At 40.6% G+C, this 24,033-nt stretch overlaps 1 protein-coding gene across 1 annotated transcript; it reads right to left on the minus strand.

Annotated features, from left to right (window-relative positions):
- Positions 1-21,443: 21,443 nt before the first annotated feature.
- Positions 21,444-22,229, minus strand: LOC132392393 (oligodendrocyte transcription factor 2-like). The gene has a single exon (XM_059966220.1). The coding sequence runs from the start codon at positions 22,227-22,229 to the stop codon at positions 21,444-21,446; it is 786 nt and encodes a 261-aa protein (XP_059822203.1).
- Between the last annotated feature and the right edge of the window lie 1,804 nt (positions 22,230-24,033).

Raw genomic sequence — 24,033 nt, forward strand, 5'->3', positions numbered from 1 at the left:
TGCCCCCCCCCCCCTTTGGAGAATCGCAAATCGCTATTATTTCGATGCTGTTATCAAGGAAGTCGGAGAGACACAAGGGACTCTGCCAGGGCAGTTGTTATTGATAACAGCTCATGAAAATTAATGAGAGAGAGACAGCTCAGAGATGCACAAAGTGGAATGTATCCTACCAGCAAAAGAGAGCGGAACCACTGATTACAGCTATTGTCTTTTGGAGAAGGTTTGTGTACTTGGTACTGCTCTATTCATTGAAACCCCTCAGGGGGCAACCAGAGTGGGCTGGTTTGATGGGTTACATCATCTCAACCTGATTGACACCTGAGACCCCGTGAGTGGGGATAAAAGTAAGGTCTGGGGAACACCTCTCAGACGCACCAGGAGAAACGCTAGTGAGCATCAGAACCCCCACGAGACAGGGTGGGAGATCGGAGACCGAACGAAGGGTCGGTAACTTTTAACTCACAGTGTTTTGTAGCGAGACTGGTAGGGGCTTGTGTGTGTGTCCACACATGCCTGGGTGACGAGTCCATCACGGAAGAATGGTCTAGCTAAAGGACGGAGGGGTCATACGTGAATGGCCACAACAACAACATATCGACAGATCAAAATCGTAAAGGAAAGTTGGCAAGTCAATAGCTGTTACTCTTCTCTGTCTCTGTCTCTCTCTCCATCAATTGAAACACTGCGACCAACAACTACCGCAGCCTGCATGAACTAAACTGAACTTTATATTTCCATCTGACAATTCATTATCCCCCTAGACAACGATAGAGCTTATTTCTTATTGATTATTATTATACCTGTACTTTTAGGTTTAGTATTGATGACGTATATTAACTGTATATTTGTATTGATATTATTTTTGTGTATTTTTACTAATAAATACTGTTGAAAATAGTTTCACCAGACTCCAACGGACACTTCTATCTTTGCTGGTAAGATACCCAGTTACGGGGTTCATAACAGTATAAACTCCTTACCGGCAGCGGCAGGAATTGCTGTAAAACGTTGTACTAACCACTATGCTACCATGCCACTCCTCGCAATGGTTGTCTTCACTGTGCACATAGGATCCATTAATCACCCATCATGTTTCTGAAACTGCTTAATGAAGCCAAGATCAGATCATTACGACACACCAGAGCACGTTGTTTTATTTGTGTGCGGTTTTTCATTGATTCTATTGTACTTTGTTGTTCTATTGTGAATGTCCACGTGAAAATGAATCTCAGGGTAGTATATGGTGGCATATATGTACTTTGATTATAAATTTGCTTTGCACTTTGAACTAATGGTAGAGCCACAATGGCATGGAAAGCATCGAAAGAATCAGAATCAGGTTTATTATCATCGGCATATGTCATAAAATTTGTTAATTTAACGGCAGCAGTACTATGTAATACATGATAATATAGAAAAATAAATCTTTAAAAAATAAATAGCTAAATCAATTACAGTAAGAATATATATGTGCATATTAAATAGTTAAATTAAAAATAGAGCAAAAACAGAAATAATATTAAAAAAAAAGTGAGGTATTGTCCATGGGTTCTATGTCCTGTTAGGAATTGTATGGCAAAGGGGAAGAAGATGTTCCTGAATTGCTGAGTGTGTACCTTCAGACTTCTGTACCTCCTTCCTGATGGCAACAATGAGAAGAGGGCATGTGCTGGTGATGGGGGTCCTTAATAATGGACATCATCTTTCTGAGGCATTGCTCTTTGAAAGGTCTCTATCTATGCTGTATGATTCTGTCTGGCCCTTCCTGCATTCTGCTTAGAATAAGCTGTCCCAGGATGGTTAACATGGAGGAAACCTGAAATTAAACATTTAACAGAGAAGGGGAAGTCAAGTTATTGTAATTGACATTGGTATCATAGGTAGATAGGGTCATAAAGAGAGCCTTTAGCACATTGGCCTTCATAAATCAGAGCACTGAATACAGGAATTTGGATGTTATGATGAAGTTGTATGTAACATGATGAGGCCAAATTTGGAGTATTGTGTGCAGTTCTGGTCACCTACCCACAGGAAGGAGGTCAACAAGCTTGAAAAAGTGAATTTTCCAGAGGAAATTTGCAAGGACGTTGCCGGGTCCTGAGGACCCGAATTAAGGGGAAAGGGTGAATAGGTTGAACTTTACATCCCAGAGTGAAGGAGAATGAGGGGAGATTTGATTGTAGTATACAAATTTATGAGGGTATATATAGGGTAAATGAATGTAAGCTTTTTCCCTTCAGTTTGGGTGAGAGACAGCTTAATCATTTGGAGGTGATGAATATATGATGAGATATGGACTAAATATAGTTAAGTGAACACTGTGGTCAGCATAAAACTATTGAACCCAATGGCTTATATCTGTGCTGTATTGCTCTACAACTCTATGACAGCTCTCAAAAGGATTATTAGGCAGAGTGAGCATGTGGCTTTCCAAAGGTTGTGAAGATCCCAAATGTTCAGGAAATAATACCTTAATAACTCTTCCAGCTTCTTTTCAAAAGGTAACATTCTACATAAAACAGGAGTAGCACTTTCTGAAAGTACAACTCTTGAAAACCATGAGGAAATAATTTTTGTAACTACTATCATATACTCAGGGAAGACCAGTGACTCTCCTAACTTACATCAATATGTATTGCTTGCCCTGTTTTTCAGTTGCCATATCACCAGGAGGGCAGAATCATGAAAATAAATGTATTCCTTGCTTGCATAGACTCTGATCCTGGCCTATCCTCCTATTATTGTAGACAAACATGTGGATAACAAACGGCACAGGACACCAGAAATGAGTGGAGAATACCATCAGATTCTTCAAGGTATGGTTTCCGGTCACTGGGGCATACCTCAATAAATCTGAAAGAGTTAGGTATTCATCTTCATTTGCATCCTTTATAACTTTGCCATTGGGGTGTCTTGGACTATACCTGATGCTTACCGTGGGGAGAAGGAAACAAATGTGGAGGTGGACATGCTAAGCAATAACAGGATCCTGTAACTGGTATAACAGATGGTGGAGGAGGAAGATCTCAACAGAAAGCAATGAAGGGAAACCTCCTCTGGATGTGCCATCAGTACCAACCTGAAGGTGCAGAGAGATTTTTCTTGAGACTTTCACCTCATGAGTACTCCAAGGCAGGAGTTCCCAACCTTTTTTTATGCCATGGACCAGTATTATTAAGCAAGGGATCCGTGGACCCCAGGTTGGGAACCCCTACTCTGATGCAATTTGGAGAAATGATGGCCAGACCAATGAGAACCTGTCTTTGGTATTCAGTAGGCTGTTGAGTAGTTGAGATGTTACTCGCTGACATATATATAATATTTAAAAATAGTGGGCATCACCTACAGCCACCTTTTAAGGATTTAACATTTATATACAGTAAAAACTGCAATCAGCTTTCAAAAATCGATTATAACAGCTAGTCAGCTTCCATTGAGAGACAAGATATATGGTGAAGAGTCTAAGAGAAAATGGATCATGCAGTCAAAGCTGAAGCATCTAAGAGAAAATAAATCTTCAGTGAAGCTACCCAGCAGATCAGAAATTTCAAACGGTGAATTTTTCTTATTTTGTAAATTAGTCTCTGCCTGGTTAATAGTCCAAATGGTTCTGAGTTACTGTAAGCCTCCACGGACAGGACTTCATAAGCAGTAACTATGCTTATGAAAGTCCCAGAGGAACAGTGCGCAGGTCTAGTCACCCACCTACAGGAAAGGTATCAATAAGAATTATTGAAAGAATACTGAGAAAATTTACAAGGATGTTGTGACCCGAGGACCTGAGTTATAGGGAAAAGTTGACTAGGTTAGCACTTTATTCCCTTCAGCAGAGAAGAATGAGAAAAGATTTGATAAAGATATCAGAGCTATAAATGCGTGCAGTCTTTGTCCACTGCGGCTGGAGGTGACGAGAACTAGAGATCATGGGCTCAGGGAGAAAGGTGAAATATTTAAGGGAAACCTGAGCGGGGAACTTCTTTACTGAGTGATGCAAGTGTGGAATGAGTTTCCAACAGAAGTATTGGATGTGGGCTGAGTTCAAGTGCAGGATTTAAGAAAAGTTTGGATTGGTACGTGTATGGGAGGGGCATGGAAGGCTGTGGTCCAGATGCAGATTGATGGAACTAATCAAAGTAAAAATTTGGCACAAACTAGATGGGCAGGAGCCTGTTTCATTGATGTAGTCCTCAAATGCTACGACCTTAAGACTGGTTCAGTATAATCAAGTACTTTCATTAAGGATTCTTAGCGATAAGCTGTGTTGAAAATCTCCACATCAAATATGCAGATGTCAACCATGCAATATAACCCTTCCCAAAATCTTAGTGCATCCTCCTTGCATCAGTATTTCTAGTAGTCAAATCCTGGAAGTGCAGTTTTTTCTACCAAATCAAGCAGAAATACAAGTTTAATTTAAAATCTGCAGAATGGTACAAGTACAGTTTCTTTTACCATGTCAAGCTCAAATAAAATTTTAATCTAAAATCTTCAGAACAGCACAGCATAGCATTAAACCTCTGTTGTGAATACTGTTTTTCAGTCCTCTTTCCTTCATTCAATTCAGTGAATGCAAGGATTATGTGTTCCTTGGTTGTAACACTGTGTGTGTCAAACGAGTTTCTGCTGTCTTCATGTACTCAATACCTACTCAACATCAGCTAAATTTAAATGGATCATGCAGTCAAAGCTGAAGAGTCTAAGAGAAAATAAACCCTCAGTGAAGCTACCCAGCAGATCAGAATCAACTTTAATGATGTGAAACTGTTGTTTTGCAGCAGAACTACTGGGCAAACATACAAATTGCTGTAAGTTGCAAAGTAAATAAATAGTTCAAAGAAATGAATATTCAGGTATTACTCATGGGTTCATGGACCTCTCAGAAAGAGGAAAGAAAGCTATTCCTGAATCATTAAGTGTGGTTCTTCAGGCTCCTGTAATTCCTTCCTGACAGTAGTAATGAGAAGAGGGTGTGTCCTGGATGGTGAGAGTTCTTAATGGTGGATGCTGCCTTCGTGAGGTGCCATGGATTTGTCTGGAAAAGAAAATATTATGTGCAGTGCATCTAACAACATTAAGGAGCTTTGTGCTGTGCTTTGAGGTGGAAGACAAACACTTGCTGTTTCCAAATAACAATTATCTTAGCTTCCTTTGCATTGGTGTGATTTCTACATAGGCTGGAAAAATACATCAGACTTGTCCCAAAACCATCAAAGAGAAAGGATCCCCAGAGGAACAAAGAAAAATACAAATAAATATGGCTTAGCATATATTCTAGTATTTTTGAAAATGATTTCAACCACATATATAAATAAATGACTAATTAGCAACTCTTTAGAAGGGAAAAAAATTGTTATTTGGATCATGCGGGAATAAGTTATCACCTACTAATGATCATAACATCATGTTATCAAGATTCTTCTCAAAGCCTGCAGCACGTCACACTTGGCATTTAGACAGCGTGGCATTTCATACTTCTCAACAGCAGAAAAAAATGCTGCAGGAGTTAGTTATATAGGAAATCTTTTTGACATAAAATAACAGACATGGCGCAAGATGATAGCAATCTAATTGTATTCATCAGAAGCAGCTTGGTTGTTGGTTGTGACATGTAGAGGAGGTGTTATATATCTTTCTTTCAGTCAGTCATTAATTCAAGTTGCAGTATGAAACTTAGATGACTTATTGGAAATGTTGATTGCATAAGTCATCTTGTCATTCATTCTGGAGATGTTGACTGACTGAGCAAATTAAAATTACCTCTGGTTAATCATAGGAAACTTCTGAGTCTCTGCTTCCTTGTGAGAAAATAGACAGCAAACTCGACTTTATTAAAATTCTTACCATATGCTGCACTGGATACTCAGAAACAAATAAACTCAGTTAGCTATCTTCATTGCATTATCTCAACAGTATGCACAGGATGTGAAGAATAGGAAATTATAACACGATCTGTGAAGCATGACCCTTTTGTCTGTCATGTGCACCTGTCACGCTGTAACGTTGCAGTAGATACATATGCTATGTGTAGGTAATAGGTGATTAGTATATTTGTTTGAGCTAATGTTTCATTTGAATAATGGTGCATATGTTCCTAAATCTGTCACTGACTGGCCACAAAGACTCCAGGATTAATTTTGCTCAATTCTCTGCTTTTTAAGAGAAACTATTTTGAGGATGCAGTTTAAGAAAAAAAATAATGCAAGGAAGAACGTGATCTAGCTGGAATGTTTCATATCAAAATCAGGAAACGATAGAATTTATGTGCAACATTAACAAGAACAATGCTGGCTAGTGGTTTAGTGGCATCTGCACCGAACTTTGAGGTAAGTGGTCCCAGGTTCAAATCCGGCCAGCAACTTTGATCTAGCAAGTAGGCCTCATGAAAAACAGACAAAAATGCTGAAGGAGCAGCAAGTTGCCTCCTGATGCACCACAAGACACAGAAAGGAACAACAATTAATAGGAACAACCATTTGCACTTAACCAAGATTCAAACTTCAAGCTTCAAGTTTATTGGTCAAGTGTGCATTGAACATTGTCTGGTGGGGTGGAGGTACATCTCCACCAAAGGAGGTGTAAGGCACTCCTTTCCCTCTGCTAGCCTGCTGGTCACCCTTGGGCAAGGTGTAGCATCTACTAAGCCCACTACTCAAGGTCATGTGAAGCCATGGGACCAGGTGGTGGATGGTTGTATGAGCAGCTGGTGCATGTCTCTTGTCATGGTCACCTGACCACAGACATCAGACAGACAATCTCTGAAAAGTGTTGATAATGGCTGGGGTCACCCGTCTTTAAAAGATTCAGCCCAGAAGAAGACAATGGCAAATCACCTTTGTGAAAAAAATATGCCAAGAACAATCATGGTCAAGACCATGATCACCCACGTCATACAGCACGGCACTTAATGAATGAATGATATTGAGCATACAGTAAATGCATCATTTGAGTTTGCAGCCAACACACTCGAGGGTGTGCTGGGGGGCAGCCTGCAAATGTCACTACACATTTCAGCAACAACAGCATGCCATAATGCTCCAGTGCCTTTACCCCTGACAAAACTGATCCAGATCCAAAGAAGAATATATCAAGAAATAGAATATGATGAAAAGCTCCACTAATAGTGAATAAAAATAAATAATGCTCAATAACTCAAGCCATGTGTATGGAAATATAAACAGAGTTAATGTTTCCGGTCAAAGAGATTTCATCAGAATAGCGGAAAATGAGAAGAAACAAAGTTTTTAAGTTACCGAAAAAGAGGGGGAAGGTAAATGGTCTGTGATAAGCTTAAGGGAAAGGAGATGTCCTGACAAAAGGGGTGGTATAATGGAAGCTCAGTATAGGCGGAAACAAATACTGAAATTACCAAATGAACTAGGAAGAAATTCCTGAAATCAAGAATAAAAGTTCTGAAATATTCATATCAGCATTCAGCCAGAAAACTGCAATGTCCCATATCAGAAGCTGAGGTACGGTTCCTTGAGTTTATGATGGGCTCCATTGGAATTTGATAAGGGGCGGAGGAGGACTGAGGTACAGATTTAACGTGAACAGATGACTTGAAACTTGGATTCATCCTTGTAGACTGAATTGAGATGTTCTGCAAAGCAATCACTGGTCTGTGAATCTAGAAATTAGGATTAGGTACTCGTGTCTCTGGGGTGGGACCTGCATCATCTGATTATCAGGCCAGAGCATTAACATTGGTTCAAGGCTAAAATGGGGGTAACCTCATAAAAATAGAGCCTGTTTTAGAGTGAAAATGGATACTATCAAATTTAAGTTGTAAACTGGTAATTTCAGCAGATTGAAACAATCAATTTCCAGCAGTCTCAGAAGCTTCAAATGAACCATAGTTCTCTCCTGATTATACTCTATGATTACAGTAGCATGTGGAAGCATTTGCTAAGGGAGGGACCTTCCAACTGACAATCCAATATTAGATGATGTAAATGATCCCTGGGAATTATATCAAAGTTGAGCATAGGATTTATCCCCAGAGTCCTGACCAAGATTTACTCTTCAGTCAGCATCATTAAAGTCAGATTATCTGCTCATTATTTCATTGATGTTTGTGGGAAACAAATGAATTTCCTTTTTTTGCATAAAAATCGCAAGTGCACTGTAAAAGTGCTTACTTGATTGTAATGCTCAGCCGATTACACAGGTTCCTTTAGATTTCATTAAGTTAAAATATTGGACCATCCTTGTGCACTGCACCATGAAAAATACATGGGAGAGGCGTGCTTGAGGAACAGGAGAGTGCCAAGAACTCGTGGAGACTGACATTGAACCAATCTTCCTATCTTCTCCCCATTCCTTCTACTTTCAAAAGTATTCCCAAATTATGTTAATCACACCATGGACATCTTCTCAAACTCCTAAATCTATTTAGTATCCTGTATTCATCAATGGAAGACACACTAGATTAAAATAAACTCAGGTTTCATTACATGAACAGCACTGACAATAATTGGAATTGCGGTGGTAGCCATTAAGGTGGGCAGGAGAGGCGGCGGTCAGTGATGGAGATGCTTAGCTCTTCTCAGTTCCGCAAGCTTTGGTAAAATGTACTCCTACAGCCCCTTTCAGTTTCCTCACCCTTCCACATTCCCTTGGTAATTTCCTGATCAGCCCGAGGCTGTCGTGTTATTCCATTGTGCGTCCGCATGTTCGGCAGCTGCAGGCGCATGCTGATCCGCCGCATCTGTCAGCGGCCTTAATCGCCGTCTCGAATAGCGGCTGAAGCCATTCACCGCGTCTCGCCCACCATTGTCACCTCCCCCAGCCCCGGACTGTGTTACTGGACTAATTGGTAAAAATGTTTTGCTTGTTACACCTACACAGATGTAGGAAAAGAACCGAGTACTTCAACTCACGACCCCATTAGTGCGTGATTGGAACACACGGATTAACACGCACTTGGTGGTCCAGTCTCTGCCCTCTGAAGAGAAGCTAGGAATTGGAAGGGTTAATATGATCCCCCTCTACAGCTAGCAGTATACATAATCTAAAGATGTTTTATTGCAACTAATATGCTGTTACATTGGTAGGGGCAATGGCGTCTAAATCGCATCAGTAAATGTAGCATATTAAACATGTTCATATAAAACTTATCTTGCCCATGACATGTTTCAGGATGAAATCTTTAATTATATATGTAGTGGTTTGAACCCACTCTGCATGAGGAGGCAGACTTATAAAACAATGGTTAAGGTGAATCATGGTTGAATAGGTTGGGACTTTATTCCCTGGAGCATAGGAGAATGAGGGGTGATTTGATAGAGGTGTATAAAATTATGATAGGTATAGATAGAGTGAATGCAAGCAGGCTTTTTCCACTGAGGCTAGGGGAGAAAAATAACAGAGGTCATGGGTTAAGGGTGAAGGGAGAAAAGTTTAAAGGGAACTTTGGGGGGACTTCTTCACACAGAGAGTGGTGGGAGTATGGAATGAGCTGCCAGATGAAGTGGTGAATATGGGCTCCCTTTTGACATTTAAAAAGAACTTGGACAGTTATATGGATGAGAGGGGTTTGGAGGGATATGGTCCAGGTGCAGGTCAGTGGAACGAGGCAGAAAAATGATTTGGCACAAACCAAAAGGCCTGTTTCTGTTCTGTAATGTTCTATGGTTCTGAGATAAATGACTAATCAAAGTAGAGTTCATTGTCATATGCAAACCTTACTTGATTAGAACTACCAGACCAGGACTTTTCCAATATCTTCTACAATAAGACCAAAAGCAAGTACATTGAGTGTTAACCACTTCACTTTAATCTGTCCAGTTTGATAGAAATCCTGGTAAAGGACAGAAGTTCAGGTTTCCAAAGATCCAAAGGAACTAACTCCCCTTAATTATTAGTCCACACCCATCAAAGATTGATAATGCCTATAGCCACTTGCACTGAAGATTAACCAATAGTAAGGCTCAACCACAACTCTTCAGTGCAGATGGTATATTAACTCTGCTGTTTGCATGTCGAAGAAAAAATACACTTTTATTGTCTTTATCACTCTGTTTCTCATGAGTGGATAGTGATGGTGGTGATAGGGGTAGTGGGGAGTTTCAAACATACTGTGCACAAACTTCAGTTCAAATGATCCATGCCCGAGTTTGCTTTGTGATAAGCAAGTTAAAAGTGGCCAGAATTTTCATCTTCCCCTTTGACGTTACCTTTACAGAAAGAAGTTCACTGATGGAATATTGATAGCAAAGCTGGAAGTTACTGCCTTGTGCAAACACTTAACAGTCTACGTTGGTTGGTTTGAAGTCTTATTTAAGTCAAAAGGATGATAGGTTGAATTATCTACTTCCTTGAATTTGCCATGACTGCCATAGATTTCAATTTGTACTCTGCGTCCATAGTTCAGGCCTATGCATGTTAGTTTGGTAATCACCATGCTCCCATACCCAATGAATATATTAATCAAATGTTAACTGGAATGCAGAAGACTACTTGTATTGGGTATATGAAATAAAGACAAAAATGTTAGTAACACTTGGCAGGTGAGGCCATGATTGTCAAGGGAGAAACAAAGTTAACATTTCACAGGTGCTGCTGGTCTGCTGAGTAGCATATGAGCCCGAATTTTCAAGAGGTGTAGTACACTGTAGTTAATAATCCCTAGGTTAGCCACTTAAATGAAGTTTCCCTGGGTCAGCTCATTTATGCATTCATTGGAGTGTCTTTTGTATCTGCCCATATAAAATTGGTACAGGTTGCTGTTCTACACTAAAAACAGAGTACGGTACATACATTGGATATATCAGATTGGCTGTAGTAGAACACTGATTTCAGGAAATTAATCTGAGGCAGTTTCCTAGAACAATGCTTTGATCTAGGAACAATCCAGTGATCTTCAAAATGGTGGACTTCAAAGCATGATCCAAAACACTCTCTTCAACAACAGACAACAAGAAGGCACAGCTTCGGAATAAAAAGGAGTCACTTTAGAACAGAGATGAGGAGAAATTTCTTTAGCCAGAGGTAATGAATCTGTGGAATTCATTGCCATGGACAGCTGTGGTGTCCAAGTCATTCAATGTATTTACAGCAGAGGTTTATAGGTTCTTTATTAGTAAGGGTGCCAAAGGTTATGGGGAGAAGGCAGGAGAATGGGGATGAGAGGGATAAGAAATCAGCCATGATGGAATGGTGGAGCAGATTCAATGGGCTGAATGGCCTAATTCTGCTCCTATGTCTTATGGTTAAGAAACCAACCCATCTCTCTCTCTCCCTCTCTCTCAATTAATTCTTTGACAGTCAATCAAAACTTTAGAAAATGGAATCAGCAGGATTCTAGACAAATACAAAATAAGATATGAAACTACACAAGTGAAGAACACAGAACAACACTGATTCTTATTGCCATGCCCTACTATTGAAGATTAAAGTCAGGGGCAAACAAATGACTTGCTTCAGGCGTATATAGGGAGATGACACTGGCAATGTGCTCTAATGGTCTCACAACTGAAACTACATAACCTCACCAGCTTTCCAAGCTTTCACTCCTAGAGAATTAATAAAAGACCATAGATAACAAAAAGAGATATTATTCTTTAATGCCATTTCTTCCTTTCAGATTCGATATTTCTATTAGGATAACATTCTAGGGCCAGCCATCTTCAGCTGTTTTGTCCCCCAACATAAAGACAGAAGTGGTGACATTGACTGGCGTGCTGCTTATGCACAGTCCCTCAGATAATGGAAGTCGATGCTGATTTGCAGCACAATATGGACAGCATCCAGACAAGGCCTATGAGTGACAAGTAACATTCATATCAAACAGTTTCTGGACAAAGTTCAAAATTCAAAGTAAATTTATTATCAAAGTACATATGTGTTACCAAATACAACGTCGAGGTTCATTTCCTTGCAGGCATTCAGAGTAGACACAAAGAAGCACAATTGATCAATGAAAACCACACATAACAAAAACAAACAACCGCTGTGCAAAAGGAAACTATGGAAATACAAAAAAAAACCAAAAGAATAACTATAAAATAAACAAACGGATAAATAGATAAATAAATAAATTAGCAATGCATTTCAAACACACGAATTGCAGAGTCCTTGTGACTGCGTCCATATATTGTTGAATCAGTAGTGTTGGAATGAGTGAAGTTATTGCCTCTGGTTGCACCTCCCATGACTGTGTGTTGAGACCATTGTTGTACAGTCTGCTCACACGTGACTGCACGGCCAACATCCAAGTAATCACATTGTCAAGTTCACCGAAGACACAACAGTGTCGTGTCTCATCAATAACAATGATAAAACAGCCTGGTAGTGTGGGTCTTGAGGCTCCTGTATCTCATTCCTGATGGCAACAGTTTGAAGACAGACAGTGAGCATTTTCAACGAGAGGCCAATCACTTCCAATTGACGCTTCTATTGACTTGATCCAGCATTGTTCATGGATGTTACCATAATTAGACCAGTCTCATAAATATTATAGCTACTTAATTGGGCAGTCTTGATAAATCTGCAGTAAACATCTCACCTCCTGACTCTTGGTAAACTTTCACACCTACATCTCACCTCTGTTTTTGATAACATATCCTTCACCTACCTAGTTGAGTACAGTCCTAATAAATGTTAAGAAGCTTGACGTGAGGTGAGGTGGCAAATCAATCCATTTGGCTAATGAATGGATAAATAAAAGAATGAATGGGTAAATAAAAAAAAACACATATCAACATGGATCCTTGTGTCCTCTATTCCAAAAACTCTCTAAAATGTCTACTTGGCATTCCTTCAAGTCTGAACTTCTTACTGTACTTTACATCACACTAATGCTCATCCCTCCAATTGTCACAGATCTACACTCAGGTATCCCTTCTCTAACCTTTCCAGCTTTCTGTTTCTCTCTCTTTTCTATTGTCAGTTCTAAAGCCTCTTTCTTTCACTGGGTTTTAGGTTACCATCCTAATCTCTCTTTATCTGAAACAGAGACAGACTTATTAGCTGTTACTGATGTTAATGGCAGAAAGAAAGAAATATGTATATATATGTATGTATATGTTTTGCCATCCATATAAGTGCTAAGAAAGTCAGTCATAGCTGAACAAGTTGCCATTTCAGGAAAAAAAAGATCTGGCACATCTCCTGGCACTTTTTGAATTCAAATCTCTTCACTGTGCATAGAAATTATGACAGGCTTGCAGCTAACATCTTGTTGTTCTAAGAAGACCAGGGCAGAGGTCAATTGTATGGTCAAAAAGGGACAAATTGATTACCGTAAGTATATTCAAATTGAAGAGCATAGACAGAACAGTAGACATCTGGATTGCTTTAAGCAGGACATGAAAGGAAACAAAGTTATTGTTCAGAACAGAGAGATGAGGGCATTTTTGATATTCTTTGAAATGCTTATATAATATGTTTGTTTTACCAGATTATGATGAAGAAGATTTAATGTAATTTTAATATTAGCATTTTTGGTGGAATGTGATTGGACAAATTTTGAAATAAGTGAGTAAGATGATGAAACAAATGAAGGAGATGAAACATCCATCTAACCAAAAATAAAAAGAAATAGTAACAGAAACTCTAAGAAAGAAATTGTTTGTGATCACCCTTCAAGCTAAAAATAAGCCTAATTGTATGAAATACGGTTAACGCATTTGAAGTTATAGCAATAATTAAATCATTATTATGAAAATAGATAGAAGTAACAATCACGAAGAAATCTGCAGATGCTAGAAATTCAAACAACAACACACACAAAGTGCTGGTAGAACACAGCAGGCCAGGCAGCATTTCGGGCCAAGTCCTGATGAAGGGTCTCAGTCTGAAACGTCGACAGTGCTTCTCCCTATAGATGCTGCCTGGCCTGCTGTGTTCCACCAGCATTTTATGTGTGTAGAAGTAACAATGATGTGGTTCCAATATGAATGTAGCAATGAAATGTTATAGATGTGTTTTAATATTTTAAATCACATGTTTAAGTTGATTGTACATTATTCACATTTTTCTCATTCTTAAGTTGCAATGAATGCACTTGTATCAACCTACCAAGGTTCTTCCAAATTTGACTGTCCAAATAAGTGGTTTTGTGAACCTTGATATAATTATTATCTTATCTCAGTTTCTAATATTTTTGTTACTAAATAACCTTCACAGATCGAAACATGACTGTCACTAATTTAAGAAGGTCATAATTTCAAGTGACTCTCCAGAAACAGCAAAAATAAACAGAGCCAACCTTTCAGCTATAATGGTGATGCATTGTTAGTACTTTAAGCTCTCAGCTCTGTAAGAGAAGTTCATGGGTCAAAGCCCCACGGCAGAGGCTGGTCACATTATCAAGAGTAATATTTCACTGCTGAACTGAGAGGTTCACATTGTTAAGGGTCCCATCTTTCAATAAGAGATTATACCAAGGCTTCACAAACCAGAGAAAATCTGCAGATGCTGGAAATCCAAGCAACACACACAAAATGCCAGAGGAACTCAGCAAGCCAGGCAGCATCTATAGAAAAAAGGTACAGATGATGCTTTGGGCTGAGACCCTTCAACAGAACTGTCTCAGCCTGAAACATCGACTGTTCTCTTTTGCATAGATGCTGCCTGGCCTGCTGAGTCCCTCCAGCATTTTGCGGTGATACAGAGGCTTTGTGACATGGCCAGGTAAGTGTATAATATGCTGATTATAACTTACCTGCCATGAGACATCATAATGTCTACATTTCAAAAGCAATTGATCATAGAATGATATGCGATAGATGTAGAAGATAGTGTGGAAATCCATAAATGGTATGCTTTTCTTGGGACACTAAAGACACCTAATAGGTCAGATTACAATGAACAATTTCGTGGAAATGTTTCAAGGAAGATTGGAACTTTCATCCTATTCTTACCAATATCTTTTTGCCCAGCCAGCATTAGAATTGCTAGGATCACTTGTGATCTTGCTTCAGACAAACACAAGAAAGCTAAGTCCCAGTGGAAAAAAAGGTGTGTGACAGCACTAGGCTACATGATAGTTGTCTGAATATGGCTTCAAGTGACCCTCATGGAACTAGATCAATGACAGTCTTTGGGAATACCCTGCACTCCTTGAGTCATACCGTGCACAAAGGTAAATACCCAGAAACACAAGAGATTCTGCTAAGGATTAATCTTTGCATCCTTGAACCACCTGAAAACAGTTTAGCCCCTAGACATTCCCCTGAGAAAATCTTCCAATAATGTTTTGAAATATTACTGCAGGCGATCCTCAGAACGGTACTCAAAGGCTACTCATTTTCATCTGCTAGTTAATGAGTCCCTTCTATCAGCAGGTCAGAAATGGGTATGCTTGCTGATGATTACGCTGTGTTCAAGTCACTTTCTACTCCACAGACAATAAACGCTCCATGCCTTCACGTGATAAGCCATGGACAACATTCAGACTTGAGCAGATAGATGGAAAACAACATTTACATCACACATTTGTCGGGGCAACAACCACCTCCAAAAGAGAGAGACCCAGGACACGCCTTCTTCTCATTGATCCCCCCCCCCCACCCCATCAGAGAGGAGGTACAGGAGCCTGAAGACACACTCAATGTTTCAGAAACAGATTCTTCCTTTCCGCCATCAGATTGCTGAGCAGAAAAGGAACCAAACACCGAACACCACATCACTCATCTTTGTTCTCTTTATTGCACTACTTATTAAATATATATAAGTATATATAATGTAAATTTGTAATTTATAGTTTCTTTTGTATTGCACTGTACTGCTGATGCAAAGTGAGAAATTTCCCGACATACAATATGCCAGTGATATTAAACCTGACTCTGATTGTTTCTAACCCCCTTCCTTTCACACTCGACAATATTACCATCCACAATGCATTAGCACCAATATCTAATTGAATAGCAATTTAACTCCACAAAATGTCGACTGTGATACAAAGTGAAGCATTTTATTCCCCCGATTTTCCTCGCAGTACAGCTGTGCACCTTCATCACACTGATTTGAGGCATTCATGATGAAAGTAATTCATCGTCGCCTTTGAAAATGCAGGTATTAATTTAAATCTTGAGTATGAATTTTAAAAAGTTTCAAAATTAGAATAACTAATATTTGGTCTGATTATTATTGGCGAAGCCTTGGTGTTTGCAAAACGGCCTTTGTACTGATTTAAATCGTAGAGTTGACCAGCACTCCCTTGAAATGAATGTACATGTTGGAGAGTGAAGTATTTTTTCATGCATAATACTTTTATTTGGTATATGGGTACAGAGAGAAATCCTGCAACATAAATATTTGATATTTCGAAACCTTACACCCGTGTGCGTTTCTCATTGATGCTTTCCTCTGCAAATTCCTACGAGCGGATTTATAGCTGAACTGCCGGTGGCATTCTCCACAGTGTTCCTAATTACTTGTTTGTGCGCTGGAGACGGAGCAGTGCCGCCACTGGCAAAAAGGAATGAAATCACGATAAGTTTACTTAAATAATTTCAGACATTGCAGTCTTTAATTGGAATATATAAATAATGATAGAAAGTAGTTTTCAAACTTGGAGACAACATTCCACCTTTAGACACGATAAATACATCTTGATCGCTAACCCAGCTTGCTATCGGTCGTTCGCAGTCAGCGGAGATTGGAATTAGCATGGAATACCGCGCAACCAAAAAAAAGGCAATCTTTGTTTTTCTTTTGGCTTTGTGTGAAATTATCCTTTGAGATCTTGTCGAGATAGTACAGCGCAAACTTTGTGATACACGTCGCAAATGTGTTACTTGTGTGATTATTTTAATGAAAGAAATTCAGTCCTCGCATTTCTTTGACAGCTCTGTATTTGGCTGCATGTTTATTCCTGTTCCGTAAGGTTTAATAAGACGCGCTAATGTGAATATTTTTGAGAAAGCGCTGATGATATACTCAAAATGAAACATAGTCACCGTACTTTGCAATAATGAACAGTCATAAGTTAAATGTTTGTACTATAATACCAATGATCACGCATGAAAATGACAAGGTCCTGACTATCTGCAGAGGCACGGAACTACGTTAACATTGTCGCGCGATAAATGGTGTAGTTTTTAATAGATCTCTTTCTCTTTTTTTGCATAATGCAGAATTATCCTCCGAGACCTAACTAAACAGTTCTTGAACAAGCACAAAAAAAATCAGGGACAGAATTACAGTACACTGACGTCCTGATGGAAGGTCGCGGGGTCAGGTTGTGTCTCCACTGTCACAGTCTTGCCGATTAATTTAAAGTTTTTTTTTCTGGTTTTGTTTCTGGAGTATTTTGATCCGATGCCATATGAACACAAATTAGGCACTCCGTTCTTAAAGTATTGGTGAGTATACGGCAATGCCTTAGGCCGTATAATACTTCGATCATTCACATTTCTGAGCTCTCTGCTGGTGTGATCCGATTTATGAAGCTCTGTGTCTCCTTTCCCATATCAGAAACCACGGGGAGCATCAGGTGTTAACTCCAAGCGCAGATATTTAGCCCAAAACATGCGCTGCACTTGCTATCATGAGCGGGGCAATCATTTTGGTGATTACTACTAGAAACACTCTGCCAGTTCTAAAGCACAGGTTTGGAAACGGAAGATGCCCTTATTGCCAGATTTGAATGCGAACTGTAGACCAGCTATAAAAAAGCATGACTTGCGTTAATTGCTAATGAAATAAATCTACATTTGCGGCCGATGTGTTTTCGAACCGTGATCATTTGAGTAATAGCTCATAACGTACCATATATATATCGTTCGCGTTCACCCAAAGCAAGAGCGTGTGCTGTGTCCCCACCAGCCCTATATCACCGTGTGTCAATGTGGCCAGATCACGTCATATAAATCTTGCGATGAAACCACTAATCAAGTCAATCACATAATCCATGATCAAGATAATCACAAAGTGGCGATCTAGTAAGTGGATATTAGTCAAACATAGCAATTAATCAGCTATCGAAGGGGATAATTTTACTTTCCTGCGAGATCGTTGGTTCTATGCAGTTAACATTTGAGAGCTGTTTTCTGTACAGGCTGTTGTTACAGAATTACCTCCTCCACCCAGTCAGGTAAATACAGTAAGACCGCGTGGTGTGATGTATCTGTCTCACACTTCTCCCGTTCAATGTTCACTTTATGTTTAGTTCATAAATCAAAACTTTCAAACTAAAAGCGAAACGGTGCTGCGATCGGCGTTGCCTATTCAGTCAAATGTGTGAAATTCACGTCACAAGAAGTCGTTTCTCAATCCTGCGGCGATAGTGCTATCACAGTGTCAATACAACCAGGTTTTCTCGACGGGGCATTGAGTTCTCTACTTGAGAGTTCGATTCTTCTGTTGCTTCTGAAGGCCTTTTGCTTCAGAATAAAAAAAATGCGTACGTGTTTCACTGAAACTTTTCTGGTCGCATCACTGTACTCGTTCGTCATAATAAAAGTGCACACTTTACGTGGTCAAGATCAATACCATATAGCAGAATTACATAACCACATTTTGAATGCACTTGCGGTGGTAACATGTGAAACGAAATAAATTAATAAGAAAATAAAATACATTAAATATTTAGTAATGAACATTCAGAGCTTATAGACATATTCAAAACGCCGTGGAAAGGAGGAAATCGATATATCTAGTACAACACTCCAAGATGTGATTTCCCAGCACGCTGCAGGATTTTTGTGGTCCCCGCCCTGATCACTACCGCAACTGCATTATGGAGACCCTCAATTAAAACGATTCAGTGTAATGTATTTATTTTTTAAACCCATGAAAAGCTGGGGCGGCTTGCTGCGAGATGTCCTCCCTATGGTTCGCTTCTCATCGAATGATCTCGTCCAAACGTTCGGCGCAATGTTCCGGACGGCCAAGTTCCTGAGTGTGCATCCGTGGGATCTATTTTCCCTTTAAATGCCCCTTTCTAGCACGAACAAATAAAGGCGACCATATCCCAACCCGTGTAATTTAACTGGTTAGACACCTGAGAATGGGGTCAATATACTCACGGTGCTTTCCCATTATCCCTTTTTGTTTAGTTCTTGTCGGAGTGTAAAAAAAGGGATGCGATCGAAACAATCCGTGGCCAAGTAAAAATGCCTGCAGAAGTCTATGCTGTTCAATATTTCACTATCAATAATTATGTGACCGGCTGAAAACGGAATCGCTTAGTGTGGAAAGAATTGCAAAAAGCAAAGTCGTTAAAATAGATATACACATATTTTATAAATATTTCGTAATTATTTTCCTAAATTTTGCTCAGTTGCCTAGACTGCAGAAAGGACAAACTTTATTCTACAGCCTGAGTTTAGAAGCTAACGTATAAAAATCTGATTCTTCGCTAAAATAATGTACGAAGGTGAGATGGTTCTGGAAATAAATAAAACCACAGATGCTGAAAGCATGAAGCAGAAAATACTGGAAACGGTCAGCAGGTCAGGCAGCATCTGTTGAAAGAGAAACGAAGTTTAACATTTCAGGTCGAAGACCTTTCATCAGAACAAATTAAAAGTTCTGATTCTCGGGTTGATGCGTCAGAAATAAGAATATAAAGGTAAGAATAATTTTCTCGAGAGTTCTAATCGAAAAGCGGAAATCATTTATTTCTTTATTATTTAATTTTAAGTCACGTCATTTAAAACCGGTCATCAAAATGGGACGTAATTGGATTCCACTGACCGTCGTGAGCCCCAATTTATTTTCGGTGGGGCATTTATTTAATCGGTTGGGTTTCGCCCCCCCCCCCCGCCCTGGAAGTACACTGTTCAGAAAGCGAGAGGTGGGCAAAACATAACCCTCGCGATTCTACGTGCGAGTCTCTTCGAGCTGACCCCTGCAAGCGAATGATCAATTACGGAGTTGTCTTACTTTGGAATTGGACATGGGGCAGTATATTATATCAAAACCACGCAAATCAGAGATGAGTGCTTCTAGGCAAAGTTCTGAAAACGAGGTGGTATATTTGGAAACTACTCATTGCTACTGCAATTAAATTTTACTCGTTTCGCTGTCTGCAGTTGTTACTCTGCTAGTTCGCGAAAATTTACTGTCCTACTCACAGTACCATTTGGTGTGTAGGAAAGGCACTGTTATTGGTCCACGGCTTTTGGGTCTATATTTTTACGCAATTTCCCAGCAACGTGCACTAAAAAAAAATTGTCTTGAGATTTCAAATTGAAAAGCACACAAGATTTATTTATTTTTATTAATTTTAAAATCTCGACAGTTACGCCACCAGTCACTTCTCCCAACGAAATAAGTAATAAATATTATTTAGCACATTTTTTTTTACAAAAATAAAAAGATGAAGAGCATTTTTTGCCTTTTTTTCGTCCTTAATTTTCTCTCGCGAATGGGAAACAACAAAAAATGTTATAGTAAGACGTCACAGCCGATTTCTTAGCAAGCAATCCGCTTAAGTCGGGTGTTTTGTTAAGAGCAGGAGAGCTTAAACGCTGTAAAATAAAACAGGTTAAACAGCCAACGACATCTCGGTTCCACGCAGAAATGTTGCAGGCGAAATCAGTTCAAGACAAATGAAACACAATTCACAAAATAAATCTGGGGGTGTGAGAGTGGGGTTCGATAATTGATAAAGAATTCATAAGGTCGCTTACCCATATTTCATAAAAATGAACAACTACTTTACAAGAGAATTGTACAAACTTTCCTTTGTAAATTTATGACTGGAGCAAATGTTCCAGGCTCATTTGATTCCAGCTGAATGCAAGTTTCCAAGGCTGCACAACTACACATGAAATCATGTCCCGAAGTCTTTCCCATATATTGTCCTTTCCAGGGATTTAGTCAGTCGACATTTTACGCGCAGAGCCCAGAGTAAGAAAGTCTACTTGACTAAGCTTCGTTGTGATTTTCACGTCTCTTTATCTTCCTTCTGTGGTCATTATGAAGACCAATAAACTTCGTACGCGTGATTTTAGAACCGTTATTTCGTGTAACGCTATCAGCGAGTAGAGCGATGTTGCATACACTTTTTTTCAAATGTAACTTACAAGTTGAACGCTATCATCACGTTTCATTGCGGCTCGGTCACTTTTACAAAGAAATTCACATTAAATAAAGCTGCAGTATTCCCTTTCCACCGTTTCCTTCGATCTCGTTGCAATGCGGAAAATATATATCCAATTTTCTCCGGGGGATGTGGGTTTATATTTAAATAGTGATGTATTTCTTAATTCTGCTTATAGATATCCGCTTCCTTGTCCGTTCTCGGGATACAAGAACGCTGAGATAAAACGAGAACCGAGGGATCGGTTCGGAAAGGGGTTACTGCAACTTCCTTTACAGTTACATTAAAAAGACACCTCATCACAAGGATAACGATTTAACCCGGTGTACGATTTACCTCAGTGCACGGATAGGAATAACAAGAAACGACCTGATGTTACAACCTGTCTGAGTTAAATACTCAACTTCTAAAGGCAGTTGGAAAAGTCTCTGCACTCTTATACAGTCCGTTACTTGTTGTCAGATGATAGTCGAGACATGCCGGCTGTGGTCATGCTCGCCACATGGTGAGGCGGTGGGACTTGACACATGGTACACGGGCACGGTATTCCTCCCCAGTGCTGGAAACCGCTGCCCAGCGGGCCGGAGGCTGCGGACGCCGATTTCAGGAGACCGTGAGGGGGTCTGATACTGTTCACGGCTGGAATACTGCCTCCGGACAGAGAAGCTGAAGTGACGGCCGGGGCCATGATTGGATGATGAACTTGGTGAGCCGCGTGAGAGGTCGGGTGTCCCGGCAGAGGCGCCCCGCCGTGGCTGAGTGTCCCGCAGGCAGCTGATGGGTGGAAGCTGCTATGGTGGCCACCGTAGATCTCACTCACCAGCCTCTTCATCTCCTCCAGTGAGTTGGTGAGCATGAGGATGTAGTTTCTGGCCAGGAGTAAGGTGGCGATTTTGGACAACTTTCTGACAGAGGGTCCGTGCGCGTAAGGCATGACTTCCCGCAGCCCGTCCATGGCGATATTCAAGTCGTGCATCCGTTTGCGCTCCCGACTGTTAATCTTCAGCCTCAGCTGCTGAAGCTCGGGCTCGCTCATCTGCTTCTTGTCTTTCAGCCTGATGCTGTCCTTGGCTCTCAGCTGCCCGCCTCGCTCTCCGCACAGCTGAGCTCCGCAGTCGCTCTGCGTGGACGACACCGTGCTGGTGAAACCCGAGGTTGGCTCGTCAGACAGAAAAATGCCGTCTGCCTCCGGAGAAGACGGCTGGCTTGAAATCAAACTGGCATCGGAATCCATTCGACAGCCTTGAGGCAGGGTGGGAAGCGAAGTTTAAACTTGCTCTGGGCGCCCCAACAGCTCATACGTAAGAATGCCTCGTTCTGCCTATCTCCCAGGTAAGCCGAAAATGTTATCAGGGCTCGCGGAGCCGCCGCTGGGCTACTTCCGCGTTTTATAAGCGGATGGAAGATGATTCGGTGAGTGTCTGCTATTGTTTCTGGCACTGGGCTATCCAATCGTGACAAGGTAACGAAATGCCGAATGGGAGTCTCCTCCAATGCCGGGAGATGTGGGAGGCGCCACTTCCATCTCCAACTAAACAGAAGAAGGGGGAGAGAAAGGGGCGGGGGGGGGTTGTGGGGGAACAATAGCCAGAGTCAGCGACCGGGACATCTGCTAAAATAAGAGATCGGACAATGTGCCCTCCTTAAAAAAAACAATAACACTTCAAAGCAACACAGTCCCCATAGCCAACAGCACTCACTCAGCGCACCAAGTTTCAAGGGTGCACTTTCTTGTTCTCCGACTGGGTTTTGTTCCGCGAACAAACGGATCGAGAACCAAACACGCTCGAAGCTTGCGTCAAAGCGAAAATAACAGGAGCCCAAGCAAAACAGATTCAAGCATATCCAAACCATAATCATGTACCCTTTGACAGAGGAGGGGTAAAACTACACTTGGCTGGACGCCTTCAAACATTGCACCAATTTTACAGAATTATCTGCGTCCCAAGCAGAAACGGCTCTCAGATTCGCGTTAAATTGTACAAACTGCCTGGTGTTACTCCGTGCAATTTTATGGATGAATCAAAAAGCTTAAATATTTTTTCATGATATGCTACACCATGAATGAATTGCGCGCCTAGTAAACACCGCTGACTTAGAATGATCCCAGCACCTGCAGCACGAACTAGAGCGAAATCTGCCCGTAATCCCCGAAACAATTCGATTCTCGGGAATGGAAGGTGGTTCGGTGCGACGTGGAGTAGGGGAGTGTAGCGGTGGTTTGGGCATTGCGGTACCGCATCTGCTCCCCTGACCCTGTTGAAGGAGTTCATTGCAGACATTCAAATTCGATTCCGCGACTTTTCGGTCGTACGTTGAATCCCGTAAAGAATAAGACCACTTCCTTATAAAGAAAGAAAGTACTTTTAAAACATTTTAGCCCGAACTGCTCCGCCGCACTCTCTTTCGCTGATTGATTGGTCATGACAACCATGCGACAGATTAAGCTGTCAGTTTAAAGAAATATCAAGTATATCTTCTACCTTCAACGGCGTGCTACATACTATTTGAAAGTTGAAACCGTGCTAAACAATCTGGTGTACTTTGCTACCGGGACACGCTCGCCTCTCAGTCCCTCGCTGTTTAACAGCTGACCCCACACGCATTAATGAACCGTTGAGAAGTTGTTGAAAGAGGTTCAGTATTAAAGCGTTGTAATTGTCCTTTAACGGTTATGATCCATGACGGTTCGATTAGTCAAGCTGTTAGTTTTAATCCTGTAGAAAAAGCGAGGAGCGGGGGTGTTATCTTGCCCTTGGACAAAGCTGCATTTAAAAATGGACAATGAGGAATGTACAAAACGCTTGGTCTGTATAATAGCAGCATATGTGCAGCGATGCAGTAGTGCACAGATTTAGTCACTGTGTCATTTTGTTCCGCTATGATTGAAGTTTGGATGGCTGGCGTTTCCACTCTCCCCAACACCTGGCGGCTGAAACTCTTTTACAGATCCTCGTTTAACGCGCCACCTAGTGTCCATATAAAATAATGGCCAAATGATATGTTCACCCTCCACAGCCGCTCGCTCACCTAATTTT

This window comes from Hypanus sabinus, chromosome 4, assembly GCF_030144855.1.
Source record: "Hypanus sabinus isolate sHypSab1 chromosome 4, sHypSab1.hap1, whole genome shotgun sequence".
Classification (NCBI taxonomy): Eukaryota; Metazoa; Chordata; class Chondrichthyes; order Myliobatiformes; family Dasyatidae; genus Hypanus; species Hypanus sabinus.

Coding starts and splice junctions, on each gene's coding strand:
- LOC132392393 (XM_059966220.1), bottom strand. CDS start 22,229: ATGGATTCCGATGCCAGTTTGATTTCAAGCCAGCCGTCTTCTCCGGAG.